The sequence below is a fragment of the Camarhynchus parvulus genome, chromosome 10, assembly GCF_901933205.1.
Source record: "Camarhynchus parvulus chromosome 10, STF_HiC, whole genome shotgun sequence".
NCBI lineage: Eukaryota > Metazoa > Chordata > Aves > Passeriformes > Thraupidae > Camarhynchus > Camarhynchus parvulus.
The window spans coordinates 4413027-4438148 of NC_044580.1; the positions used below are offsets into that span (position 1 = coordinate 4413027).

General features: G+C 40.5%; 1 protein-coding gene across 4 annotated transcripts in view; it reads left to right on the forward strand.

Annotated features, from left to right (window-relative positions):
* Positions 1–25122, forward strand: part of SCAPER (S-phase cyclin A associated protein in the ER) — a 139416-nt gene that overhangs the window by 83350 nt on the left and 30944 nt on the right. For all 4 annotated transcript variants that reach the window (XM_030954978.1, XM_030954979.1, XM_030954981.1 and 1 more), the window contains exons 24-27: positions 4966–5081; positions 12712–12835; positions 19911–20140; positions 23745–23900. In XM_030954978.1, the coding sequence (XP_030810838.1) occupies positions 4966–5081; positions 12712–12835; positions 19911–20140; positions 23745–23900 (626 nt within the window). The remainder of the gene's footprint in view (positions 1–4965; positions 5082–12711; positions 12836–19910; positions 20141–23744; positions 23901–25122) is intronic.

Consider the following 25122-nt stretch of genomic DNA (forward strand, 5'->3'; position numbering starts at 1 on the left):
AACAGTTGTTCCCCATCTGCTGCCTCTGTCTGAAAGGTTAGGAAGCCCTTCCTTCTTGATCACAAAGGACATAATTATTGTCTGTAGAGGAGTCAAGTACAAAGACAGTCCATCCAGTCTGACCGCTACTACACTGCAGGCCACCAAAGATTAACAGCTGCTTCTCCTTTGATTAGGTTAGGTAATAACAGTTACTTTAGTTAATAATTGGATGGATTCCCAGGCCATGTAATTCAGGTTTAGGCTGTCATTTTTTGCTGGCATGTAGCTGAGCTGTATTATTGGAACAGAGCCTGTAATCCTATTAGTCAGTTGTCACTCAAGCCATAGGAGAGAAGGCAAATTCAGATCCATTAAGGTGTTGTAACAGGTAGGTAAATAAGTCAGCCATGCTTGCCCACTGTGCAGGGAGCTGTCTTAATTGTTTGTCCTTTTTTAAGGATTAATTTTGCATTTTTAAGTATGTTTAATTCATAATTAATCCACAAAATGGTTACATGGTTTGTCTAATTTATCATGGTTTCTGTTTACTGTGCCACATGCATTAGTGTACACACACTTCCCACTAAGTTACTTGGTTCATGCAATGTTCTGCCTAAATTAGTGGCTGTGGGCTTCAAATGACAAGTTTATAATGGTCCACAGATTAAATACATGCTTCCTGTCACATCAGCTGGGTTGGCTTTCCTCCTGTGCAAACATGACCACTGCAGTTCCCAACGATGGACTTGGGAGGGATAAGGAAAACAGGCTCTTTCCATGGCTTGGGTTTGAGTGCTGTGTCTGCTGCTCTCAGGAACTGCATCTCTGTTTTTGTTTTCCTAATGTTTAAGACACTTCTAGGTAGCCTCCCCAAGGTTTTTGTGCCTCCTCATCTCTATTAAAAAATGCAGAGATGAGAGTAATAATCATTTTTGCCTACTTGTTCATTTGTCTCTGCTCTCCCGTGTTACCAGGTAACTTCAGAGCACAGAAATCCTATTGTGTTTAAAAATCAAATTAGTTATAAATGTTATTTGAATAGTTGTGAATTTCTGAAAATACATGTAGCAAATCAAATTTTTACACACTTTAAAAACAATGTATAAAAGCATGTTTATATATTTTCTGTTGTTCAAGGAACATGAATCACACGGTATCAATTGCAGAATAACTCTCCCAATCTAAATGTGCAGCTACTCAAAGAACTGTGAAATTATGAAACAGGTTTCATAAACAGGAGAGCTAAATCATTTGGGAGGCCAGGTTAGAAGTTTGGAGGCTCCTTTTGAGCAGCAAAAACATGCAATGCTGGTTTATGCTCTTTTCAAATAGGGATTTAAAATTTATTCCCTGTAGGATCTATCAGTTTTCATACTCACATGATGCCTAATCTGCTCAGAGCTTTGGGTGCCACCAGAATAAAAGTTGTAGTTACCTGAAAGGGTCTTTCATTCTGACACAGGTTCAGGCAGGGATCAATTTGAATAAGAAAAGTATGTGAGCAAGGGCTCTGGGTAACTGAGATGCCTCAGTCCACTTCTTTTGACTCCCTGTTGCAATATGTATCAGCTAATGTAAAGCTTTAGCCCTTCAGAACATCATCTTTTCAAGGATATTAGTTCATTTTTCTGAGAAAGACAAATTGGATGTCTTTCTCACGATTTTTATGATCCAAGAAAGATTTCTTTAGATGAGTAGAAAAATACTTAAAATTTGAAAATTGCCTTAACTAGGAATTAATTCAGACATATTTTAAAAGAATTTGGTGTGATTTGGCTGCTTCAGAGATGGAATGACAACATGTTTCAGCCCTGGGGAGATCCCTTTATAACAGCTCACAGTGAGGTCTTGGCACGGGTGGCTCAGGGACAATTTCTTTTTCCAGGGTTTCCCCAGTCCCAGGTGTTCACCTTGCAAACATCAGCAGTGCAGTATTGAAGTGACTCTTGTGCTCCTTTGTGGGCAGGGCACATTTTGCTTTCAGCTCCCATGGCCAAGCTCCAGGAGCTGTGCCTGATCTGGCATTCCTGAGAGCTGGACACTCGCGTGGGGACCAGGGTCATTCACACTGCCAGATACCAGCACGACTTCAGCATCAACATTGCCTTCCAGGACATGGGGTAGGAGCCCTGGAAGTTCTCCATCTTATAAAAACCACTGGAGAGAAATGTATTAAATGTGCTAGAAGCCATGTATCCCTATTTGGCAGTTTTACAGACCTCTGTGAGCACAGGTAACAAATACAGCTCTCATGGATCTAACCCAGCTTTGCTGCTGGTTCTATCTTCCTTTTACTGAACTTCTCCCTCTCTTCCATGCACATCATTAGGAATTTATTTCCATTAATAAGCATCAAAATACTAAGGGATTTTATGAGTAATCTAGAAACAGGAGGGATAGAACATGTAGCTAAATCATATAAAATCAGAAGAAATTACAGACTGCCTTCTGCTTGGTAGAAAACTGTAGTAGTAACAGAAGTTTTTAAAAGGCAAAATTGTATTTTGACAAATAGACTTGTATTTTAGTAAAGTATTAGACAAAAGTGAACCAGGTGCTCTGAAAAAAGTCTGTCTGTAAAACAAGTGATGCTCCAGATTGAAATGGAAGGAGAACACATAGGAAATGAAACAGCTTCAAAAGATTTATATATTTTTAGAAGAGAGACGTGAAAACCTCCCCTCAGAATAGGGAGACATTTTTGCTTCTTTCAGAGTGGCTCTAGTGACTGACCTGGGATAGGGGGAAGTTCCTTTCTGGACACTTCATTACTGGGTACTTCTGGAGAAAAGAGGAGTTCTGGGGAAAAAAAATCACAGGTAAGAAAAGTTCACATGAAAAAATAGAAAAGGTGGAGTTTAGCATTGAAGAGAACATGGAGTTGAGAAACAAGCCGAGTAGGAAAAGGAAGCGGGGTATGAGCTCAAGAATGGAGCAGTTGCTGAGGGGACAAACAAAATGAATGCAATAAATTGGATATAACTCAGAGTAATGGGATGAAATAGAGAAAGGGCATATTTGGTCTGAATGACAGGAAAGACTTCTTGCTTCAAGAGCTAATAGGCTGTGGCATAATATCCCATGAGAAATAGGGAAAGTGAGAAGTGGCAAGTGCTGGGCACATTTGGAGCTGGAGGAGCAGTGACAGATAAATGAGCAGTGTCAGAGCCCTCACTGCTGTGCTGCACAGCCCCCTCTGAGCTCCCTGTGTGCTCTGCTCTGCCCTGCCAGGCTCTGCCCATCCCAGGGAAAGGCACTCTGCAAACAGCAGCATCTCTGACACCTGGGGGTGTCAGCTGAAGGGAGCAGGGCAGGGTTAGAAAGGCCCTGGGCTCTGTCTGGGGGTGTGCAGCCCTGGGGGAGCAGGGCAGGAGGAGCTCTGGGAGCTGTGGCTCTGAGCCAAGGGGCTCACAGGAAGTCAATAAGGATGATTTATGGCAGGACTGTTCCTTTGCTGTTTGGGTCTTTATGGCTCTACCAGGAGTTGGTGGAAAGTGTTATTGGGAGCCAAGGGAGCTTAAGGAGGCAGGGGCTTTGGATTTTTTTAGATGGGAGGAAGAGGAAACAGAGGAAGAATATATGAGTGAAACTCAAAAATAACTCTGCAGTTAAGGCACACTGACTGGGCTCACTGGGCTAAAATTAACTGCTAGAAATTTTACTAATCAGCTAGCCAGTAGGAAATCACTGGTTGATTTTCTTAACTGTTTGGTGAGTTGGCACACAGATTTCCACTCATTTGAGGCCAGTTATTCCTTGGAAGATAAATCTTTTGGTTGTCTAAAAATCTAAATGCAGTTCATATTAATTGTGGAAAAGGCTTCCCTCTTGAATATCTGACTTCTGTGAATAGTTTTTCTGTAGCTTGTAAATTAAATACAACGTAGCTGTTTGCTTGACAGAAGCTTAATGGAGAGAAAGTTACATTATTTAAATAAAAAGTAAGATATGTACTTCTATGTGCAGTGTCTGATCTCACAGGGGAAAATGTTGCCCATCTAAATCATATTACAACTGCTTAATTATTTTTGCAGTTGTTCAAATAAATATTTTATTGTCAGAGTTATTAGGAGTTTTTTCTGTCATGCAGTCTGTTACAGTAGAATACATTTTTTATAGACTAGTAATAATCATGTTTATAGAGGATTTCCCATTTTTCCCCATATATGAAGTGCTTGCAACACTGGGGGGAAAAAAGAAGAAATTATTTCTTATTAACTAGTATATCATCATCATCACTGACAAAATAAAAAGGATCAAATGCAAACTGCCAAAAAACTATACAAAATTAGTAGCTTAGAAGTAGAAAATAAGAAGATTTTACTTGCTTTATTTAAACAGAGGACACTAAAGCAATTTTGTAGGAAAGGACAAGAATGTAAGTTCTAAAATATTGGATCTGCTGCAGCAAAACCACAGTCATTTGCAAACTGTGAGAATAATGATAGGATGGTAATTAAGTATAAAATTCTGGTATGTGCAAGTTCCAAGTGGATACCTCAGAAAAGGGATCTGCCTAAGCTATTTTGTGCATATTCATAAACCAAGCCTGGAGGTTGTCTTCTGTTGGAAAAGTTTGTAAAAAGGAGGAATTACCCATCTGAAGATTGTCTATGTTTTTAAAATCATACAAAGCAGCATAGCTCCAAAGGTAATAGCAGCAGATAATGGTGAACTTTAATAAAGTCCCTCTAATTCTATGTCCTTACAGAAAATATGGTATTCAAGTGCATTACCTGTGTGGTACTGGGTATGTATATATGATAATTCAGAACAAAACACCTGAGAGTTTCAACTCCTGCTCTAGAAAGCCTCTTCTTTGTACATGAGCAGTGAAATGCTCTTTTTCAAAGGTGTCCAACATGATAAATGAATGTATTAAGGACTTTCTACTTTGACAGAATCCACAAGTGTCAGATGTACCCTTTATGTAAACATTTCTTTAATTTCTGTTGGTTCTCTTCTGTGTTTGTGTTTCTCCAGAACACAGCAGATAAAATTGCATTCCGGGCTGCAGGAGGACTGACTGCTCTGGAAAATGTTCTTCAGATGGTGACTTCTCCCACCAACCTGAATGCAGCTGCCAGGGTTCCCTTTAAGTGAGTTTGATGGGTCCTTCATCTGCATTTAGAATCACTGGAATATTCATTTCATATCTGCTGCTTCACTGCTTCTTCTTCTCCTAGTCCTGGGTGGGACTTTGGAGCAAAAAAACTGTGCTGTTATCTATGCCATGGAAGGGGAAAGACATTTCCACTCAGCCTCTGGTTTCCTAACTTGGTGGTTGTAGTTTGAGCTATGATATATTTAAGCAGTAGCTAATTGTGTAAAAAGAGAAAAGACAAAACTGTGTTTTAACAGAGGAGGAGATCCATATCTTTTGAAGTTAGTCTGCAGAGATCTCTAGTGGGAAGCAGGGGAATTTTTTGAAGGGTTGTAATTCACAGGAATCTGTCTGCTTTTAAAATTAAATAGTTGTAAGATACTGCTAGCTGAAAGGCGCGTACAAACAGGTAAATCAAAATTCTTGTGGATTAGAGAAATTCCTCTTTACAGAACAGAAGAATGGAAGGGTTTAAATGCCTAATCCCTAAAAAAGAAGGTGGTGACTATGCAGAATTCCTGGAAAGCCTGGTACCTCAAAAGCATGCTCTTTTCCCTAATCTCTAACTGTAGGTTTTACACAGTCAAGAGCACATAGAGGCTTTCAGAGCACAGCTGGGCATGGTTTTAGTGCAAACCCAGAATATCCTGGTGTGTACCATTGTCATTGTTTGTAGATATTTTGTAATATTGGTGTAATTGTAATTTAGGCACTGCTGTAATTTAGCGTGAGAGTTTGGATGAAAACTGGCTGATAATGCATTGTGGGACATACATAAGTGTGAAGTGCTCGGAAAGACCACTCAGGAAGAAAGATTTTTAGATATCTTGACTTTGCACTTCTAAGAGAATAAATAAAATTCCTGCCTTTGCAGTCGTGCCAAATGCACTTGTTGCAGGTGCAGCCAGCTCCACTGGTGAGCAATCCTAAGCTGGGCCCGTGGGGAGCAGCTCACGGACAGCCCTGGGGCTTCTTCATCTGCAGAGTCTCTAGTTCTGAATGATCTCATCAGTGTGGGATAAACTTCTCTAGGGACAGGATTGCACTGTATGCCCACATAAAGCCTAGTTTAAATTGAGCTTTAAATTCTTAGAATGTGCACAACCCATACATCTTTGATTTTTGTTCTTTCCTTTTAAGAATAGTCTTGTTTTGGTAACCTTTGTTGAGAAGGTTTGAGAGCATTGTGTTTACATTACTGTAAACTTTGTGTTTGAAGTTTGTGAGGCATTTTGAGGATGTACTAGGTCTCAAAGGAGTTTGTGTGCTGATAAATAAAGCCCTATGTCAGCCACATTTGTGTAACAGAAATCACATCTCAGCAGTCAATCAGAGCTGCTCCTTTCTCTGACAGTCACTATCTCACAGCCCTTTCAGACCAGCAATCACTCAGATTCCTGAGCCTGTTTATGACTGAATTATAAAAAGAGTTTTTGCATCTTTGAAAAATTCTCTAAACATTGTTTTATTAAGACAGATTTTCCACTAGCTGTATTTCCGAAGGAAGTACAGGGGCAGAAAAGAGATTAATATAAACTGTTCTGACAGCATTGTGTGTTAAAAACATCTTCTGAAGAACTTTGCTCCGCTCCTGAAATACAGCATTTCATTCGACTTCACAGCAAATTGCAGTTTCCAGTTTGTAGGCACCTGAAAGTATGGAAGTTGGGAAGTTATCCATCAGCTTGCACGTCATTTGACACAGGATCCTGCTCTCTAAAGCAAACTGCTCTTGCAGGCTTGGTCTGTGAGAGTCTGGCTTAGGGAGTCTGGAGTCAGCTGGAAGTGGCCCAAGGATCTTGGTCTCGCTGCATGGGATGCAGAGGCTCCCCTCTTGGTATTTCTGTGGCCTTTTTGGTGGGGAAGAATGTTCTGTGCAGAATCTGCACCTCAACTGTTGAGAGCAACATAGTTCCAGAGGGTGAGACTTGCTATGAGCAGTTTGAACCAGGCACAAACCTGGTATTCACAGGTATTGCTATTGTCTCACTGAAAGGATTTAAGAAATTTTTCACATACAGAGTGTTCAAGGGAGGTTCAGAACCAAGGGCAATCACAGAATATGTCTTAATTCTTTAAACGAGGAAGAAAATTCAGATCACATTTCTCATTTAATGTTGAAACAAGTTTGAAGTTACATTTCTTTCTTTTGTGCAAATGTCATTTACATCCTGATTTCTTGAACTTTGAATCTAGTGAAGGAGCAGTTTTCTCTGGCAATTTTCTCTGTTTAAAGACAAAGCAAAGCCTTGTGGAGAGAAGTTGAATGAAGACCTTTCATGAATTGCCCTTCAGTCTTCCCCAGCCAAATATGCTTTGCTAAAGGACACTGCTGTACTTCAGATTGTTTGTGGATTCTTGCAATGTTTAACCATTTGTACTCATCTTAAATTGGGAATTTGTCTGTTGCTTTGTGATGAGGATAAGCTATTTACAAGTAGGTGAGGAGATTACATGGGCTATTATCTACATCTCTCTTTCCCCAAAATCCTGGCTGTATGGTGCAGCTCAGAACTTTAATCCCATGTCTACAAGATAAAGCTTTATTATCAGAAGATTTAACAATATGCCTGTTGTTTTGTACCACTGTCCAGCTCTGTAGTCAGAGCAGCAGGATGGGAAATGCTGTGAGGAGGACATGACATTTATGAGACAGATGATACATTTGGTGTTGGGGCAATTTTCCTCCCCTTCAAATAAATCACTGGAAAAGGGGAAGAGAAAACAGTGGGTTATAATAAGTTTTATTTTTGGTGTTAACATAAAGATTAATGTCCAGCCATATTATTTCTCAAAGCAGCATTTTGTAGCATTCCAGGATTTGTCCACTTCTCCACAAAACAAGACACAGTCAGGAGAATTTGTAAAGATTTTGGAGCCCTATGATAGTCTTGTTGTACAGAAAAGCAAATGGGAGCTGCACAAAACAATTGAATGCCTTCAGATGAGGAGCAGGAGATGAGTCTCCTCCCCTGGGCTGCCTTGCAATGTGCAGCTCATTTACCATGACATGTTAGTAACAAACCTGCTAACAAATGAGGCTTGTAGGGTTTGTTTAATTAACATTTGGGAAATGCTTTGACTTCCTTGAGTGACAAGTATTTTAAAAGAGAAATTGGCAGTAATTATGTGAGGAACAATGTTGGACCTTTACAAGTTAAGATGGGATTGAAGTCAAGTTTAATGTATCTTCTATTTTCATACACTTTCTTGCATCATATATTTAAAGCAAATATTATCAGAGTAAAAAAGCTCACATACATAAAAAGAAGAAATTAGTGTCCCCATAATATTTTGGATAGCATTGATATAAATGACATTTTTCAGTCAGAGCTATTTTAAGCTAAGAGCTGGTTTTATATCTTGTTCTCTGTAATTTTTACTTGTGTTTAGGAACATACACTTTTTAAGCTGTAGTGTTGCTGTTCATGCAGTTTTATTGTTGTTTCAGTCCATATTCTTACCTTGATGGTTCCTTACCCATCCCACTCTACAGCCATACTGTGCACCAGTTTTCAGTAATATTTCGCTTCCCAATTCATTGCAACTCAGCAGGTAATTTCCAATACTGATCCCCTTCCCCATCAGACTGCTGCATAATATTCAAACTGGTTAAAAATGAGCAGTTTTCTACTGAATTAACACATCCTACATTTGATAGTGTTTAGTGTTGTATTATTGCACTGTCAAACTGAGCTTTTAGGGTTATTCTTTGATTATCAAAGTATGTTCTTTTGTAACATCAGAAGTTGTAAGAATAGGGAAGAGCTTTACACTTGAAACAGGTAAATTGTTGTATGTTGATGATGCCCTGGTTTTTGTAAAGCATAAGTTGAGTTCTTGCCTCTGTATCCTGGTGCGCTATCATGGATTAGTTTTCCATGGTTGCATATTGTTAATGCCTCAGTATTTTTAATAAAAGTTAAAAGTTTGTCAGCTTGTTTATATCAGGCAAATTGAGGAAATGAAGATGAGCTAACATTAAAAAATAATCACGTGCAGACATATAAACTGGTGAGATCTAGCTTTATTAAAATGAATCCTCCTCTCCTCCTCCTTCACATTCGTGTAAAATAAACATAACATGCAGATGCATATTTTTGTCTAGTTTAAAGACAGATTTCTTTTTTGGCTCCAAGCTTGCGTACCATAAGGAGGTTTTTATAATTGGATTTACTCTGGAGGAAAGCTTTGCATCCGAGGGCAGCTTGGCCGTGGGCTGGAGTGAACGTGCAGGGGCCAGAGCTGAAAGCTGATTTGTGGCTGTGATACAAAGTTTAGAGCAACAGCCGTTATCAATAACCACCTGCTTTGCAGAGCCTCCTGCTCCAGCCCTTCAGCTGCCTCTGGCATCTCTGGAGATAACACCTTTGCAATTCAGAGCAGTTATTTTCCTCCAAAAGGGAAGAAGAGGGTGGGAAGTGCATTGGGTTTTCCATGCCAGCCAGTTGAAGGTGTGGGTGAATAAAGTTGTGGCTCTGCTGTTCGCAGCCCCTCGCTTGTCTCGGCGGCCTTGTGCAGAAATGGTGACAGTTGACAGCTGTTGTTCTCTTAATAAGATTAAAGTAAAGAAATTAGTTGTGCTGTCTCTAATCTGCCATTTAACACTGCCAACCACCTGGGGACACTTCTGTGTGACACTCGTGGTGCTGGATTGCAGTCAGGCTGTGGAGCCGCGGCAGAGCTGAGCACGCTGTGATCAGAATGTGTTCAGACGAGCTGCTGGTAGCAAGCCTATGGTATCAGTGAAGGGAACCCTCTTTATTGCTGTGAAAAATTCATTTGACATCCATTTGCTTGCAGCACCTTTTCAAAGGCATTATCAGAGTCTCTGGAAGCAGCAGTACTCTTTGTGACATGAGGGTCACTTGGGAAATACAAAAGCGTGATGCATTCGTACAGTGGAACTTGGTCTTTAGATGAAGTGAGAAGTTTTTGTGTTTTCAAGTGTAAAATAAATTATCCTCTTAGGAATTAGGAATCCCATATATCAAAAGGCATTTATTGCAGTGAATTAACTAAATCACCTCAGAACTCTGAATGCTGTCAGAATTGACCTACAAGTTCATATTTGACACTTTGGATGAATTATAATGTTTATATTTAAATAGAATTGATCTTTATTTTAGAGTAGCTTTATTTTAGAATAGATAAAAGGATACAGGCTGATTTAAAGCATCTTCTCAACAGAAAATAGATACTACCAATATAGTAGTATTCTTCTCTCTCCCCCTCTAAACATACCTACACAAGGGAATAATCTTCATGAAAGATAGAAGGAGGTGCCTAATGAAAATATTTTTCAGCATTACTGAGAGAAGGGGAACTAAATCCCCTTATATGTCAGGAGAGGAAGAGAGAATAGTGTTGCAGACAGATTTGTAAAAATGCCTGTGAAGCATCCTGCTTCAATTATCTCTCGGTGTTATCCTTGTAGAGTAAAAATTAGGTGAAATAGATGAAAATTAACCTGCCTTTGGTCAATAAGTAATTATTTAATATTGTTTTCACGTCATGTAAGCTGCAGATTGAAATTTATTTAATTAGGCAGTAGAGTAAAATTAATTACCAGTACAGTTAGATTAATATAACTAGTACTATGATGATACTCAGAAAAGGAGGGAAAGCATAAATGTTCATTCACTTATTTTCTAAATTCTCCAGCTGAAGAGAAGACAATCCATCCATACAAATGAAAGAATTTTACTCCACTTTTTCTGGCCTCTGAGCATTTCCAGCTTTCCTTTGCTTGAGAAATACAATGTATGTGAGAGGCTTCCAGTTCAGCTCTGGGGAGCCAGGCTGTGTGACCAGATACCACAGCAATGAGCCCAGCATCAGCAAAACCACAGTCTTTATTGTGTACAGAATTTTGTTGTTCCAAAAAGTATTTTAGGAGAAAGATAAAGCCTAAAACTCAGCTCCAGAAGTATTCTGAATTAGTCTGCAGCTTGTTCTGTTAAATACCAGCTTTGATGGTTTCAGTGCAGTAACTTGATGTTTGTTGCAGCCCCACTTTTGTATGACCTTTCAGCAGTGCTCATAATTTATTTTCTTCTTTGGAACTTTTTTGAACTTAGTCACATTTTTGCTTATGTTGAGAAAAACTCAACAAAGTGAAAGTTCTTTTTATTTTGGTTTACTTTAGAGAAACAGTTTGAATGTCTAGCCATCTGTATTTATATTGGATGTATTCATGATGCATTTGTGTTGTGTGTGTGTTTGTGAAGTAACAGTGATGGCTTTTGTGATATGCAAAGCTCAAGAAACAAACTTTCTGTTTATTCTGAAATAGGGTTCTCTTTGGTAAGATTAATTTTCTCTGTGAGAATATTCTCTAGGACTGGTCCCAGCTTCCCTGCAGGGCCTGTTTTGAGGAGAACACTTTAATTGGAGCAGATGGAAATCACTGCCCGTGGTGCAGAGAGCAGTTGTGCATGTGATTCTGTTTTGTATTGTTCCCCTTGCAAAGCTGTGCCCTCTCCCCCAGCCAGAGATGGCGCTCCCCAGTGCTGCTGGAGCTGCACAGCAGCACTGCAGGCTCTGAGGGGACAGTGGAGCTGCACATCAGCACTGCAGGCTCTGAGAGGGGGACAATGGAGCTGCACATCAGCACTGCAGGCTCTGAGGGGACAGTGGAGCTGCACATCAGCACTGCAGGCTCTGAGGGGACAGTGGAGCTGCACATCAGCACTGCAGGCTCTGAGGAGAGGGGACAATGGAGCTGCACATCAGCACTGCAGGCTCTGAGGGGACAGTGGAGCTGCACATCAGTACTGCAGGCTCTGAGGGGACAGTGGAGCTGCACATCAGCACTGCAGGCTCTGAGGGGACAGTGGAGCTGCACATCAGTGCTGCAGGCTCTGAGGAGAGGGGACAGTGGAGCTGCACATCAGCACTGCAGGCTCTGAGGAGAGGGGACAATGGAGCTGCACATCAGCACTGCAGGTTCTGAGGGGACAATGGAGCTGCACGTCAGCACTGCAGGCTCTGAGGAGAGGGGACAATGGAGCTGCACATCAGCACTGCAGGCTCTGAGGAGAGGGGACAATGGAGCTGCACATCAGTGCTGCAGGCTCTGAGGAGAGGGGACAATGGAGCTGCACATCAGTGCTGCAGGCTCTGAGGGGACAGTGGAGCTGCACATCAGCGCTGCAGGCTCTGAGGAGAGGGGACAATGTGGCCCCAGAGCACCTGGGCCAGCACCTGCTGGGTTTGCCAGCTCCCTGGGCATCCCTGTGCCTTGTGCTGAGCACAGGCCCTGCTGAGCTGGGAGCTGCTGTCAGGTACTTCACACAGGGCTTGAGGTCCTGCCAGGAAAGAATTCAGTGTGTTCTATAGCTGTAAGCCACACACAGAGAAATGTTACCTATCCAGGTGTGCAGTTGGCTGATATTCTGTGTCAGTTCTGGTCAAGAGTTTTGAGTACAGGAGAGTCCAGTACCCATAGAGTGTGTGGCTTCTGATAAGTATGGCTTTACTGTTTTAAAGTTATTGAATTGATTTCATTTAAGGTATTATTTAAAGAAAATAATTGTGAATTCCTGCAAGCTTATTTTTTGATGCTGCCATTTATTTGGTGAAGTAAGTAAAACTCTAATTTTTCTTCCCTTTTGACTTTTTAGGTCACTGTGCAGTACAGTAAATGTTTACAGCCTCACCTGCAGCAACTGCATAGAAAACTGCACCTATGTTCTCTTTAGTAATAAGATCACTTTTCTGATGGACCTGTTGATACACCAGTTTACGGTAGGTAAAATAACTTCTTTAATTTGTAAATTTTTGCATGCTTCACAAACATGATAAAGTATTTAGAGTATAAGAACACCAGGAGGCAAATAAGAATAAAGGCTTGAAAGATTGAAATTCATTTGTTGTTTGTATTTGGTGGCTATATCCACTTGTACTCTGTAGAAATTGATGTATTTGCTTCTACTAATGACTTCTGCAAAAGCATGTGTACCAGGAGCCCTGTGAGCAGATATTCTATCTTTTTCTGAGGTTGTTTTCTTTAATTCACCCTATAGGAATATTTAGAGTGTAGACCACAATGAGTTGTGACTGTGTGTTTGATTCTTACTCGTTTCAGTGTCACGAATCTAAGTCAGGTCAATACATTGCCAGAGTCTGATTTGCTGAAGTGCTTAAATAGGACTCTTTAGCAATGAAAGTTTTAATTTTCCAATGTTTCATTTAATTTGAAATGTCATTAAATATTTTATTTGAAAACTCATTTTTAATTCATAGTGACCTGCTCATCATAAGATATTTAGTCCTGGTTTTTTACTTATAAATTGTGTGTATGTATTTTCATGAGCCAAGCAGTTTGTTAATTGAAAAGTTATGTACATACTTTGAATAATTTAAGCGATGCTGCTAGAATCAACAAGCCATAGGGCTGTTGATGAACAGTTTGAAAGGATGGTCCGAGTTCTGTGACACAAAGCAAACCCGAGTGCGGGCTGTGCACTCTGCCGTGGGGTGTCAGATGGCGCTGGAAGGGGCGGGGCAGCTGGGGAATAGTTGGGAATAACCCCCCCGGACAGATTTCAGGGGGCCAGACAGCACTCTGGAGATTAAGTTTAAAAAAAAAATAAAAAGAACAAATTTGAAGTTATAAAATTAGGAGAGATAAGTCACAATCAAGAGTTAAAGTTGACAATCAAGAATAAGACTTGGGAGTCCTGTGACAATTTACCTCCCCTGCCTCAGCCTGTAGAGGAAGCTGTAAGACCAACTGCTCCTCCTAAAGCCACCTATTTTTCTCCTTCAAGGAGAACACAGAGTAAAGCAAGGAAAATATCAATAGTGATAGTAATAAAAATGAGAGCAGAAAACAACACCCGCTTTCACCGAGGGAGGTACCAACCAGGAATTGTTAGGTTTGTTAATGCTCCCCTTTAACACAGTGGATGTAAAGAAAGAATTTAAAAAGTTGAATGGTGGGCAAGAGAAAAGATTACAAAAAGAAAGAGAGCTTGAGAAGTTAGATGAGAAAGGATTAAGAGAAAAAAGAAGAGTGCAAAAATTGTTAAAAGAAGCACAAAAAGTTTATGTGAGAAAAAATAAAGAAACCAAGTTAATTAATTAAGGAAGTTAATTTGACATGGTACCAGTTAAAGTTACTTAGAATAAGTACATGAACATAGAACAAAGAAATGTAACCATACCAGACCCGAGAGCAGCTGGGGTTAACCCGACTTGAAAGAAAAAATAACTTTCTATTTGTGTTGTCCTATTGTAAATAAAGGTGAGTAAAACAGTTCTGTTGAAAAGGTGCTCTGGGGGCAGGCTGGGGAATCACCCCTGGCTGGGGAATCCCCCAGCACCTCCCCTGTGCCAGGGCTCTCTGTGCTGCCAGAGCCTGCCTGCCCTCGCAGGGAGCGCTGCGCAGAGACCTGCACCTCCTGCAGGAGCACAGAGGGCATTGCTCAGCCACAGCTGGCCACCTAGAGCTCAGAGATACTGCAGAAGGAAAATTTACTGCACTTAGAGCTCTTTTCAGTCTGTTGCCAAATACTACCCTTGAATTGCAGCAAAACTGTAATTAAAGCTTAATATTTCCCATGATCCACAGTGGACTTTTCTTTCCTATACAGAAAGTCTCTTATGTTCTCTTCATGCAGAATTGGCCCTTAAACTGGGATATCTTCATAGTTCCATGAAGTGCATATTTGAGTACAAAACCCAAAAATAGTGCTGCTTTTCTAACCCTGATTTTTCTCTCTTGAAAATATAATAAATCAGATCAAGTTTGAATTTTCTTTTTTTTTTTTTTTTTACAAAAAAGAAATGTTCAAACTGAGAGCAGCTCTGAATATCAAAATACTAAAATACACCCCCAGAGACTTTTAACTGCCTCCACTTTTCCTGGTTGGATGAGCCATGTGATGCAGTCTTTGCCTATGTCATGTGTATTTCCAATTACTGTTGGAAAATAAAACCCAAAGTAATACCAGGAGTAATAAATGAGAATGTCTATTTGCAAGGTTTTAACAAATTATTAAACAAGTACACCAATATTTGCTGAACACAGAAACAGTACTGTTTTGAGAAGCATTTCAATATAATCTTGAATACATCCAGTATGAACCTTATTTCCAGCCAGTTTCATGGGGATTTAGTTTTGGTTTGGGGTTTTTGTGTGTGTGTGTGTGTGTGTGTGATCCAGCCTGTCCAGGTTAATAGTTTGAAGCATCCTGTTCAGACCTTTCTTTGCCTTCTGCCTTAAGGCACTGGTAGGAAGCCTTCTGTAGCCTGACTTACCCTGTTACCTTCCTCAGCCTCCTTAGCTCTGGTAATGCCTAAATCAGTGTCTGTTGAGGACAGCAGGGCTGTTTCCTGATTTCCATGATTAATGGATCAAACCTTCCCACCTACATTCCTACAGCTCTTCTGCTGGAGTTGGAGCTTCATTTATTCACTGCTGTCTCTGCTCTTCTTTGTCTACTGTAGCCAGAAAACAGTTGTACAATAATTGTAGCTTTTCTAGTTGTCTGGTTTGGAAGGTTTCCTACCAACACAACCAAGTAATTAATGGAGCTATAGGCATGTAAGGATCATTTCATACTTTGAGGGTTTTATTTCCAGTCAATTGACAGTTGTCATGTACTTTCCCCAAAGATATCTGAGAAGCCATACACCTAAACCATGCCTGTCTCTGGGATACCATGGCAGATCCCTGTGATTATTTTTTGAGGCAATCTTTAAAGGAATAGTATCTGAAAATTCTAAGACATCATTAGTGAATGTGCAATGAATGTTAGGTCAGGTAGCCATCAAACAAATGTAGGGATCAAAACCCAGTTGCTGGTTACTTTTTTCTTCTCCAAAATACAGTGTTTAATATTTGGACCATATTTTAGGTTAGTGGCCTATGAAATTTTGCTAGGTTTAAGATAATCTGGCTATCTAGTCACAGGAAAGTAATTTTTCTCCTCCACTTCTTGCCCGGAATGTGCTGCCATTTACTTGGGGTTCTTCAGAATGACAGTATACATCCTATTGCAGTTTCTTCACCACTTGTGGCGAGGTTTTTTTTTAGTCTTCTGTGCTGCATCAAATAAGGCAGCTCCATGTTAGCGCTGATGATGACAAGAGCTGTGAAATCCAAGGTACTTCTGTGCTGCTGGGTTTTTCCAGTCCAATTTGAAATTACATCTGTCTCCACAGGGTTCAGCTGTGTGGCACTGACAGTTCCCTCAGTCCCTGACCTGGGGTGACTTTATGATGCTCCTATCCCCACTGGTCTGCCCAGAAAAAGTTTTGCACCTTTAAGACTGGTTCTGAGAGCAGAGTGGGGAGAGAAGAAGTGCACAGTTTGTTTTCAGACACTGCACTCACTCCTCCACATTCCTGCTCCTGGACTGCATTGTCTGCAGACAGACAGACAGCAGGACACAGCTCTCCTTTGCTTTTAGTTAGTTTTAGCTAGCTGAGGCAAAGAAGTTCCCTGGACTGTGGTTTTTTTTTCCTTTTTCCCTTTTCTTTGGAGCTGTTCAAACCTGCTCTGGGCTGAACACCAGAAGGGCACCCACAGCTCCCACCTGTGGCCACAGAGCCGGGCCTGCCCCGTGACATTTCCAGCACCAGAGGGACTGATCAGAGACTGAGTGAGCTGAGCACAGCCCCCAGAGGGACTTGCTGAGCCTGTGTCATCTCTTCAGAACACCAAGAAGTTTTATTGTTTAATATTGCTCTTCTTTTGTGCTTTGCCTGTTAAATAAACAGGTTTTTTCCACTTTTCTCCGAGGAAATCTCTTCCCAAACCAGATGGGGGAGGGGCCTCTTGAATTTGCTTTCCAGAGGAAACCCCTTTAGAGGTTTTCTCACACATTTTCTCTAAACCAGGACACAAGCCCATGTGGAGAGTAGTAAATCCTGAAAACAGGGCTGGAGTAGAAGAGGTAATAGCATACTGAAGTGTGTAGGGGTGGGGAATTTAGAATTGAAACCTTAGCCTGCATCATCTCAAGGCCATGCCCTTCTTGAGCCATTTCCATTTCTTTGGGTCACTAGTTACTCCAGAGAGAGTCTGACATCCTACTGAGATTTCTGCGGTGTACTTTTCAGTGTTTTTGAGGCAAGCCCAGTGACTACACATGCAAAAAGCACAAAATCACTCTTGGTAATGAGAGAATTATATTAAATAATTGACCAAGTGAAGAGAAATTGTGTGCTTCTAAAGGTCTGAAGTCTTTCCATTTAGGTTTAGCAACTCTGCATTTGAAATTCTTCATGGCTGTGGAGGACTATGCCTTTTATGAAATAAAAATATGAATGAGTTGTCAGTGCTGGACCTCTGCATTGCTAACTGGAAATTGTTTGGTGTTTTTTGTTAGCACAGAAGGAGAATGTGCTCTGATCTGCAGAGGTATTTTGGTGATGTGAGTCAGAACAGAGGAGCATTTTCAGCTATATTAAATGTGTGCCTAAGTGCTTTACTGGATTGGGGCCATATTCTGCAGCATCTTACAGGATTAAGCCCGAGATGCTGGGCAGAGCTGAAGAGCTTATGGCAGCTCTGCACAAGCATGGGAACCCCTGCCCAGGGTGAATTCTCCAAGGAATAGTTTATGACTTGTGTGGTACCAGAGCTGAGAGTCAGGTCACCAGAGTGCTCCAATTCAAGAACCAACTTAAAGAAAGTAGGACTCCTGATTAGGCCCAGCAAAGTCAGCCATCAAAAAAGCTAAAATAGCATTGAGATGTTGGATGTGGCAGATATTTGGACAGTAGTTACAATTTCCTGATCTTCCATTGTGATTTTAAAATGTTTTATACTAATTACTCAACAAATCAATTTAAGTGTGTAATCACACCTGTAGATTTGTGTCACAGAAACTGTTAAACCTCAGGAATGTGGAGTGTTGTTACATTTACCCATTCAAAGCTCACGTTCAACACGGTTTCTCTGAATATCATTAACTCCTTGTGTAATTGACACAAAGAAACCAGAGCTTGAAAGCTTTCATAATTACACTATTAAATCTTAAGATTTCTTACCCCCTTGCTTGATATAATAATCAACAAGCAAGCACCCCAATTAATTTTGCTTCTGCAAGCACACCAATTAATTTTGAACATAAATCTCAACACACTTTCACACTATCCCATTAATTATTTCTTCAGTAAAAGAGCTGATCTGTTGTCACTCATTTGAGTTAGTGTAAAAGGAGAATCTTCAAGGAATTCAGTTCAAATTTACCTATTTTCTATCAAGCAGTATTTCCTTCTATCTGTTGTTTGACATAATACTGTGTAAAAAACCACATTTGTTCTCACTTTATATTAATTACACGCACACATTTTCCAAAAAAACTGGACATGAAATAAGCCCTGCAGTAAATTATTCTAGTAAGTGCCAGATCTGTTTATTTTACAAATTAGGAAGAGCAATTTTATATCAAAGCATGAACTTTCATAGCTAAGGACTATATACTTAGAAAATACATTTCTCCTATGTACATTGAACTGGAAGACAAAAACAGACATTATCCACTCATAGTACTGCTATTACAGCAAACCAAAGGCTCTGCTGCAAGATATTATTAAATCTTTTAAAAAATAGCACATATAATTTTTTATCTAAGGTGAAAAAAAGCAGTAAGTAGCATTTATTAGCAGTTTTTAAAACTTGATGTTCCGAGCACAAAGCCACATTTAAGTTGATTTCCACATGGCAAAGCTCAGTGCCTCTGTTTCAGTGAGCAGTTGGTGTCATTAGGCATGAATTATTTTAATTATTACCAACAAATGGTACTGGAGCCACATAGCATTGTTTTTCCTATTGAACTTGAATAAGCAGCTAAAGACTTCTCACTTGCTCTCTTGGCTCAGCACCAGAAACAGACCATTACAATGAGTTTTAAGTACCAGCACAAGGCTCAGAGCTAATGAATAATAAAGAAATGTGCATGTTGTTCTTTGTCACCAAGTGTCACCAAATCCCTCCTGATACCTGTACGAGGAGGAATGCTTTACTCTGGCCACGCTTGCATATACTGAGTGTAAATGATTTTAACCTGGAAGGAAAATGGCATTGCAGCCAGTATTGATCCCTGGTGCCTGTGTCAGCCCTCAGGCTGTGGCAGAGCAGAGGGATGTGGGTTTGGCCCAGCAGCATCAGCCATGGGGATGTTCCAGGAGCCCTGAGCCTTGAGTGCTGCCAGTGTCTGCCTTGAGCACTGCAGGACTTCACACACACTCCACTTACTGTTTGATGGTAACAGGGCAGGATTTCAGCTGGATTCATTGCCTTGGACAGCAGAAATGGAAAAATGAAATGAATTTTTTTAAAAATTCTGCTCTCCATGAGTAATAACCTCCTTCCAGATCTGTATCCTGCATATAGATTTGTCGTCAGATTTACATGTTGTGCAGCTCAACTTCACCTTTTTAGGAGTGGGATCTAGTTAAATGATTTAGAAAAATGAGATTCCTCTGAGGTCTGCTCAGAGAGAACTGGGTGTTGTGCTTCTGACATGATTGGCAGGTGGGTGACCTCTGATGGACAAGTGCAGTGGTCACTGGTGATGTTTTATGCATAAGAACACAATCATGCTAATGGCTTACTCTGCTGCTGTCAGGCTTCCTTGCTTCTCAGACATGGCATTCTTTTGACTTGATTTATTCAGGTCCAGCTTGGATTATGTGCTTTACCTTACCTTGTACCTGAAATGGTTTCATGTGCATCAGCACTGCTAGAACCTTATTATTACTTTCAGGGTAGGCAAATTTGTATGCAAATTTGTAAATGTTGCTCTACAAACTTTGGTTAGTTTTACTGAATTCTGGTTGTTTGTGTTTTTTTCTCTTTACTTAGGTTAGTGTTCCAGATGACCATAATGCTACTGCAGGCAGAAGTGTAAATAAGCAGGTATTTGAAGGTTTAACAACAGGACTTCTGAGGGTAGCTGCTGTGATTTTCAGATGTCTCATCTCCAGCTTCCCAGATGGAAACAACCACTCTACTGCCCTGAAGATATTACAGGAATTGAAAAGTAAATCCTCACAAGTGGAAGCCTTCAGCAGCAGAGTCCAAGACCTAATCAGGTTTAAAAAAATATGATGAAACTTTTTAAAGTATTCCTTATGAGAGAGAAAGCAAATTGCATTGATTTAAGAGAGGAACAAACTGCTTTAACCTTGATGCAGTGAGAGTAGTTTGTGTGGGTAATCAAGAAGACTACTGAAATACTATATTCCCAGTCAAAAATGTTCTTCAAAAAACTGCAGACAAAGAAATACAGAAACCCAAGATTTTTTGTATTTCTGGACTTGTTTTTAATACTCTTTCCATTAATTTTCTCTCCTGATTACGTAGGAGCTAGCTTCCATATATTTTTCTCTCAGTTCTCTATGCCAACTGTATGTGCCCATTGCCTGTGGTCTCTTATGTCATACATGCATTCATATAAGCTGGTCAAAAATATACATCTCCTATTATAAAAATCACCCAGTCATTCCTAGAATCTGATCTTACCATGTAACTGCATTTTAATAGCTGAACCTAAATATATTAGTACATACATAATTAATACATATTTTAAATATATGAAACTAATATATATCCAGCAGTATATTAGACTTGCTAAAAGTGTACAGTTTCACTGGTAAAATATATAAATCGTTATCAATAAATTATCATGTAAATAGTCAGCAGTGTGTGTTCAGCCCTCTGAAGAAATTAAGTTCTTCTTTATATGCTACTGAAAACATGTCACAGTGAGCCTTCAGACGTTTCAAAGTCTGGTGTGATGCTGATGGAGACAAAGAGGACATCTGGAGGAGAAAAGCAAAACAAGTAGTTGTCATAGATACCAGTGACCTCTAAAACTTCTGTGTTCTCATGTAACTCTCCTTCTCCCCAAACAGGTTTTGATAGAGTGTGAAATTTCAGGATGTTGTATTCTGCAATTTATGAATGGGAGGGTGGGAGGTCTGTGCTGAGCAGACATCTGACACTGGCTGGGCCCAGCACAGGCAGACCCTCAAGATAAGGAGAGACATGAGAATCTGAGCAGGTCCCTCACCTGAGGCACTTTAGGGGATCTGGTTATAAATGGGGAATGAAAGGCATGATGACAAGGTAATGGTGCAATTAGGAAAAAAAGAGAGAGGGCATTTTAAACCAGTCAAAAACAGACAAATTCTGTCATTAATGAGAATCTTTCACCTCCAGGTCATTGTATCATATGTCATGGGGAGTTGATTAAGTGAGAGTTTTAGGAAGATGGGCAAAGAAAAAGGAGCACTGATTTTTTTAAATTTTTTTTTTTCTATTTGGGACTATTGGACCTGATGGATAAACACCAATTATCTATGTGCTGTCTGGGTATCAAAAGGGTAGCCAGGTTATTTCAGCTGTGCTCCTGTGGGTAAAAAGAGATGGAGGCAATAGATTAGAGAGCTTTGACATTCCACTTGTGTGTGTGCTCAGTTCCTCAAGGAAGGGAGAGCTCCATGCATCTTCCTGATGTCTCCGGGTGCCAGGGAAGAATAGTCCCAGCAGACTGAAAGCTCTCATCCATTTCCTCTCTGCCAGAAGAGCAGCTGCTCTGTGCCCAGGTGTGGGTGAGAAGGAGGGGGACAGTGGACACAGTTTGCAGGTGTCACACTGTAGAGATGCAGCTAGGGAAGAGAATGCTGATGAGAAAGGTTGTGCCTTTTTGTGAGCCACCATCTATCAGCATTAGCTCTATTTTATTTAGTTCTTCCTCTTCCCTCCTATTTCTCAGAGCTGTTTCTAGCACTCAGCACTTCTCTGTGACTGTGATGTATCTAACACCCAGCTCTGTTCCTGGAATAATTCCACTAATGCAGGAGAACTTGTTTATCACCTGTGTGATCAGGTGGATTGCTTAGATCAAAATTGGCAAGAAACTTAATGCTAGTGACCTTTCATGTTGCTAAATAGAACAGACAAATTTACCTGCACAATGAGTGTGCACTTAATAATCTTTGTGCATCTTTATGTGTTTTTAACTGCTGTACTTCAGCAGCTTTAAAAATCTTCCATGCTGCAGTTCAACTTCTTGCTTTATATCCAGTGTATTTTTATTCTTAATTCCTTCACTTCTTCCAAAAGCTTTGTGTCACTAGGGTGGACATTGGCAGAGAAATCTGTCTTTGAGCAACAGCAGTGTCTGAAAAATAGGAGGTTTTCTTCCCTAGTGTCAAAATCCCCTGTTCTTTCAAAATCAGACTGTAGGACATGTTGTGAGGGAATATTTGTTTTTAATAAACGGTTGTACTTCTGTGAGAAGCAATATCTAATCAATAGTCTTTATTGATAGAATCAATATTATTTAATAATGTTCCCTGTTGAGTCAAGTTAGGGTGGTCTGGTCAAGTCTGGCAAAGTTAAAGCCAGTGGTGTTCCCTTCTCCAGGAGCTCTGTCCTTAGAGCCATCTCTGCCAAGTGCACTTGAGGAGCAGCTGCTGGGACAGTGATCTCAGGAGGGTTGGGGTAGGCAGGGTAGGAGCAGAGGATCATTTGTTGGTGTCTGAAGGCAATGACTTCCCCATGTCTTTTCAGCACAGGTTAAAAGCAGTTCTTCTGGTTTTGACAAGAGATTTCTCCTGCTTCGTAGGAGTGGAGGAATATAGAAAGAAAATTAGAGGGGGAAGAAAGGGAGATGATTACAGCGGACCTTTGCATCCATAAAGAGAGTTGATCTCACCTAAGTCAGCAGAATATGGTGGTTGAGAAAGGCTAAAGTCTGAGAAGCTGGATGTTTGTGGTAGAAAAGGAAAGTAGGTAAAGTGAGGTGATATCAGCAAAGTGACATGGAAAAATACATCTGTGCATGGTTTAAGTGGAGTTAATAATGATCAAGGTGTGGAAGAACCTGCTGTGGACAGAGAGATCTTGGTACAAGGATGAAGAGCAGATTTTTTTGACATACATTTCCAAGCTATTAGAAATTCAAAGAAAGAACTTCAGCAGCTGTGATCTGAGGATCAGCAATGATGATCTGGTTAACCCTAATGAAAAAGAAGGGAGTTTTCAGTTTTTAAAGAAAGTCACTACATGGTTTTCTCTATATCGAATTTGATTGAGTCCTGAGGAGATTTTTTGATCCTGATCCTTCTATACTGATGGTAGAAGGTTGTTAATATTCTATTAGTCCCTGAGCTGTTGCATATATGTATTTATAAGAGGAGAACAAAGCCCAACAATTGGCCAGTGGTTACTATGATGTATGAATTGCTATAAAACATTATCTGGGTAACATCATTGTCTTCTTGAATTAGTGTGTTCTACAGAGTTTACCTCTTCATGCTAAAAAGAAATTGTGTTGTTGCAGAGCTATCAAGATTATTATAAATCATCTAACTATGGCAAAATTCCATTGTCCTCCTAGCAGTATGCTAATATAAACATTTACACTCATCATTCTTGTACAGTATAATACAAATCATCCTACAACTCTCAGATCTCGTAACAAAAACTACTGATAGTCACAGAGAGCCAGACCTGAAGTTATTGTAATTAGAATTGTTTTACTGAACCCTTTCAAAAAGAGTATTTAAGTGATCACAACCTGCTTTTTGAGTGGTTTGATAGCAGAGAAGCAAAAATTACTTCTTTTGCAAAGTTACCAAAATTGTTGTGGAACTATTTTTTGTAATACACTTCTTCCTCTGTTTGTAGTTACGTGGTGAACATAGGACTGGTGGACAAGCTGTGCTGCTGTTTCCTGTCTGTGCAAGGCCCTGTGGATGAGAACCCCAGTGTAGCAAGTTTCCTGCAGAGTGCCACAGCAGTGCTGCATGGGATGTGCCAGCTGTGCTGGGCTCTCAGTGGAAGGTGGGTGCTTTTTTTTTTTTTTTTTTATGGGGGTGTGGGGGGGGGTGCAGTGCCAATGGCATGTGCCAGCTATGCTGGGCTCAGTGGACGGTGGGTGCAGTGCCAATGGCATGTGCCAGCTATGCTGGGCTCAGTGGAAGGTGGGTGCAGTGCTGCATGGGATGTGCCAGCTGTGCTGGGCTCAGTGGAAGGTGGGTGCACTCTAATGGGATGTGCCAGCTGTGCTGGGCTCAGTGGAAGGTGGGTGCTCTGTCTCTGGCAGCTCATGATGCTCAGGCAGGGGCCTCCTGCTGAGGCTGCCAGCCAGAACTGTGAAACACACAGGGACAGAAACAGCCATCTATCAGAATTGCAAACTTTGCCTCCTTTACTCATCATTCCCCACAGGCTTTTATCACTGATAGTTTGAATGTCCAGTCTCAAAGACTTCAAGAGGTACTTTATTATGGGCTAAAATCAACTGTTAATTGATTTGTCTCTATGATTTGCCTCTAGAGCAGCCTATTTCAGCTCTTGCTCTTTAAAATACCACTGTCAGTAAGGGAACTCTATTTTCCATAAAGAAAGCTATTACTAGATTTGTCAGGGAATTTTCTAATGCAAAATGCTTGTTGTTGTAACCTAACCAAGGCTGTGGGAAGTGTGCATGAGGGTTTGTGCCTGCCAGCAAATCTAGACTTCTGTGGTCTGCAGTGTAGGACAGCTTGACACTCATGTGGGAGTCAAAATTTCAGAGCTTTGGGCTGCACTTCCTAGAACCTACCACACCATTACTGTTACACATTTCAGGAAAAATCAAGGCTGGCAGAACTTCACCATGCATTCCTGAAGGGTAAAATGATGCTAGGGTTGAAAAAGTAGAGCTAATAAAACATAGGATAAGAAACAAAGCTTTAGGTAAGAGCTGTTGCTGGTAGCCAGGGACACAAACACATGGAAAAAGAACTGCAAGAAATATGAGCCCAAAGAGACCATCCCAGGTTACTGAAATTTCCCTTTCTGAAAGCTGCCAACTTGGCATTTTAAATTCCAGCAGAGCACAGCCAGAAGTCAAATACTCACTAAATAAAATAATAAAAATATCACCCTTCTGTTAGTGGAATAATAGTTCTAGCTCAGAGTGAGTAATACAATATTTGCAATTTCTGTAGCAGGCACACACTTCACCAAAATATTAGAGATCTTTGCACCCCAAAATAGTACAGCACTGCACACATACATC